The 4691-nt window shown below is 41.5% G+C and overlaps 1 protein-coding gene across 1 annotated transcript; it reads right to left on the reverse strand.

Annotated features, from left to right (window-relative positions):
* Positions 1 to 1161: 1161 nt before the first annotated feature.
* On the reverse strand, positions 1162 to 3625 carry LOC104513952 (cell division cycle 5-like protein). The gene is made up of 2 exons (XM_010157463.1): positions 3420 to 3625; positions 1162 to 1677 (listed from the first exon to the last, which is right to left on the reverse strand). Exons 1-2 carry the CDS (start codon positions 3615 to 3617, stop codon positions 1573 to 1575), a joined length of 303 nt encoding a protein of 100 aa, XP_010155765.1. The 5' UTR covers positions 3618 to 3625; the 3' UTR covers positions 1162 to 1572.
* Between the last annotated feature and the right edge of the window lie 1066 nt (positions 3626 to 4691).

Consider the following 4691-nt stretch of genomic DNA (forward strand, 5'->3'; position numbering starts at 1 on the left):
CTAAGTGACATTCCATCAACTGCAAACAAAGTACCTATTTAAATTCAAATATATTGCAGCAAGATGCACGTCACTTGATGGATTTAATTGCTGAATTCTGTGCTGTCAACAATACACATTTTTGCCTTTTTCTCCCTGCATTTCCAGCAACAATTGCTGAAAACACAAGAGTTGAAAATCAGATGGATCCCTGAAGAAGAGATGGAGAGAAAAATAAGAACATGAAATCAATCCTCTAACAAGATGCCTGGTTCTGGCCCACGCAGGTATTAAAAGCATTGGGAGTAGCTGAACTTTCAAGCAGTAAATTTAACTCGTGTGGTCTGACTAAACAGTGCTCAGAGAAAGATTCTGAATGAGTTTTACGCAAGTATCTCAAGGAATGGGAAAGAATGCACACACTCCTTTCAATAGTCCCATCCTTAACTTCAGAAGAACAGACAAAGTAGTGAGAAAATGAAAACCTGTTGACATGTGCTGAGAGGGGAGGAGTGAATAGGGAGCTTTTCTCCAATCCACTCCACAGCTGCTGCGGGCAACAAAGCCTGCTGAGTAACCAACTCCCAAGGAGCAATAGGAAATAGTGACAAGGATCAGCAACATGCTCAGAAGGTACTCCACACCCCCCTACGTGATGGCATGCAAGGGTGACCTTGTAAGATGATGTGTCCACGTCTGCAGTTGTAAACCAACATCCAGGGCATGTTCAGGCTAACTGGCACAGCATGAAATCATCCATGCAATTAAGCTCCAGGGTTGGCCACAGCCCACTGCCCATGGAACATTCCCAGTGTCCCTGGCCTACACTAATCCACAAACCTGGAGGCACTTTGCAGCAGCCACATGCTCAGAGTCCCAACCAGGGCATTTCTAAAAACTGACCAGAACAAGCAGCTGAGGTCCAATGGTTGTGATGTGCGACACACAGCCTTCCTCAACCATCTTCCACAAGGCCTGGGCCAAGGCAGGGCTGTGATGTAACTCAAGACCTCCAGCCCACTGTGTACAAGTCAGCAAATCGAGGGAAAACGCACTATGCATTGATCACAATTACCCCGCACAGGTCTTACCTAATACAAATTACAGGCTTGAAAAATGAAAGCAGCAGCATGGGAAGGGAAGACAGACAATTTATCAGAACCACAGAGACCTGGGATAGGGGAGGATTCCACTTTAGTCAGAAGACAGGCATTTTATTTCATAATTATTTTCTAACATTCCAGGTTTATTCAAAAGACATTTTTCTGCAGGCATGTTATCTTGTGGACCTTAAGACTGATAAAACACTAGGAAAAATGTGATAATCCTAGCAAATGAAGACATGGCTAAAATCATAACAGTGTGATTTTTTTCTTTTTCCTTTTAATAAAATTTTGGACATCTCAATCCCATTTTTAATACTGGCCAAAGCCATTCATACCTAGGCCATTTGGAAGAGTCCCTTACAGAACAAAACTTGACAAGATGCAAACAGCAGACTACATTTCATTTCTGCAACTGATGGCAAAAGCTGCTGGAGATGTATCATACACTTTAAAAATGTTGCATCAGCGACGAATGGAATTCTGTGCTTTAATACTTTGCCTGAAAAGTCTCTTTATCCAACATGAAGTCAGCAAATCTCTGCTGGAGCTCCTTTTCTCTCTCCTGCTGTCGCTGCACATCTTCCTTCAGACACTGAAAGGAAAACAAAATTCAGCAAGGAGTCAGTTCTTCTAATAGTCACACTCATGAAGATCTTTAACAAAGGTTATATTTTAGTTCCTTTAGAGAAAGGGGTCAGAACTGAGACAGAAGACCGCTAGAATTATTTACTGTAAATATAAATGCAAACCAGTTGATGTGCAATATCAAGAATCGCAGTTTTCTTACTTCAAATATTACGTATCTTACCCAGGTTTTGACCTCAGTTAATAGCAAATGCTTCAAAAGGAGAGATTTCTACTTGGAAGCTTGATGCAAGTAGCTTGTTGTATTTAACCATTATTCATGGATTCTTCTTCCATGAGTTCGTTCAAAACCGTTTTTTAGCTAATTAGCCCCACATCCTGCAATGAAACTTTCCACAGGCCTTGTTGCACTAACTACACAGTGTGGGAAGGAGAACTACTGCTTGTTCTAAAACTGCCAGCTGCTGGTTCATTCAATCTTCCTCTTGTATCAGAAGAGAGTAAATGTATTCTGAGGATTAGCCTGAAGTAAAGTGCCATTTATTAAACCCACGTGCTATTAGTAGCTATCAAGCTATTTAATATATTTTTACTGTTAACTTTTCCTAAATCAATTAATCACTTTTTAGTCTGTAAACACATCTATCAGCATTTCTAAACCATCCTCACAAAGACAGTATTATGAACTGATACATTTTATCTTTTTAATCAAAGTGATACCAAGTGCTAGAGAAGATTGAGACTCAATGGAACCCTCTCTTCTGGAAGAAAAAAAATAACTTAAAATTGTGCTCAGATGAGTACTTATTTCTTGGAAAGCAAGCCTGGCACTGGCTCAAGCCTAGGACTGAGTCTTGGTTGAGGGTTGCCTTAGCTGAATAAAGGAGAGAAGAACATCGTGGAGATACTTAAACTAAGAAAAGCATCTCAGAGTCATGGTTTTCAGGTATCTCAGTGTTGCCGTTTCTGGTAGTTCTGGGCTGCAGTTAGGGCTGTTTAAGAGAAAGCAGTATCTTCTTCCTCAAAGCCATGCCAACCAGTTAGAGGCTGGTAAGGCAGGTGGTGTTATCAGGAGCAGTGGTCTAGATCACACATATACACATTTTTAGCCAGCAACAGGACTGCAGGCAAAGGGCCTTAACTCTGAGAATGGCTCAAAATTAAAATTACAGAACTGCTCAGCTTCTGAAACTGAAAACCATGTTTAAAGCAAGTACTGAAAGTGGGTTGTTGCCCTGATTTATAAAAGTCCAGGAATCTGCAAGTCTGACAACAACAACATACAGCTTCAGGGAGGAATACAGTGAACGTGAAATAAAGGAGATTCTCCCATAGTACATACCAGCATTTGAGCCACTGACTTTTAAGGAAGCAGGAGGCTTTACACAGGTTTCAGATCTACCCTATGTTCTTACAGTAATTAAAACCAAAATGAGCCAAATTAAGATAGATATAGAACTTTTCCCACTATGCACTGCAGAAGATTAGTAAAATAAACCACATGAGGAAATAGAAACAAAGTTAAAGAACACACCAGTAGATTAATCCCAGCTTGTTACAGGCCACAGAATCTCTGACATTGAAGCAAACAGCAGAAAAGTCTGGTAATAGCCAAAAGTGTAATTTAAGAAGACCATTAAAAACTTGATACAAACTCAGGCTGTGAACCTCAGAGCCCACGCGTTGTAAAAACATCTTTTCCACAAAGTGCCTGTATTTGACCTAAGGCATTACACTGAGGAATCTCACCTCCAGCCTCCGTGGGATCGCAGCATCTTCATGTTTCTTCAGCTCCTCAAAAGTACGTAGCTCCAGATGTGCCTGTTCGATTTGGTCCCACAAATCATTCAGTTGTTTGATGAGGCCCATTGCTCGAGACTGATAACCACCAAGCAAGATCTTCAGCTTCTTCTCCATCTTGGCAGCCCTCTTTGCTTCAGTTGTCATGTGACCTCTGTTTATCTGTCAGAAGGAACCCCAAAACTGTTTTATTGATCCAGAATTCAAAAGTTAAGAGGAAAAAAAAAGTAAAGATGAACCTGTGTAAGTGTATAGAGTTGACAAGAGTTCTTTGCTTACCGTTAACAAATCATACTGTACATTTTACAACCACCTCGATTTCTGGATTAAAACCTCTACAACGTCAATACATTATTCCAGATGAAGTCCACTAGCCAAAGCAGGGGGCGATGACACACTAAATGAGTGTGGCTTTATAGACAGCAATTACTGCAGTTGCTGAGCTAAGGAAGCAGCCCAGTCACAAGATAACTTGCTCCACCACCACTCACTTACACTGGGGTGTTCTTTGCCTTAGTAAAGAAAAACTAAATAAAGAGATGATGTTCTTCCTTTTTAAAATTTACATTCTTATTCTGCAAAACCAGCCACGTCCTGCAATTCTTCTGCCTACCCCAACAAAACTCATTTAATCATACTCTGTAAAATAAAAAAAAAAAGCAATTGGGAATGTTAAGACAGCCCTGAATCTGTCTGTGTAGCAGAGACCGTTTAGTCAGGTCTGTCTGGCAAACAAATGGCAACCTGGGGGCACAGAAGCACTGTAAGGAGCAGCAGAACGACTATTAGAATGGTGGCTACATCCTACCACCTACCTGTATGAGCTGTCTCAGGACAGCCAGGTCAGGAGAGAAAGGATTGAGACTAAACCCTGATAGCTCACAGGGATGGGACAGGATGGAGACACAACTCCTGCCTGCTTCTAAAATGTATGAAAGGCATATCCAGAAAAGAACTCCAAAACCAAACCAAAACATGGTCACCGTTCTGAGAAGAACCCAGGCGCCGTGATAACTCAACAGGCAATAGTGACCCATCACTGATGTTATCACGAAGCATCCTACAAAGACCACTTGGGTTCAAACTTCCCAGAAGCTGAAAGCTGGACAGATTATTTGCTTACGCGTTCCAGGCAGGTTGGATGGGGCTTCAAGCAACCTGATGTAGTGAAAGATGTCCCTGTCTGTAGCAGGGTGGCTGGACTAGGTGATCTTTAAAAGG

The sequence above is a fragment of the Eurypyga helias genome, unplaced genomic scaffold, assembly GCF_000690775.1.
Source record: "Eurypyga helias isolate BGI_N326 unplaced genomic scaffold, ASM69077v1 scaffold5038, whole genome shotgun sequence".
Classification (NCBI taxonomy): Eukaryota; Metazoa; Chordata; class Aves; order Eurypygiformes; family Eurypygidae; genus Eurypyga; species Eurypyga helias.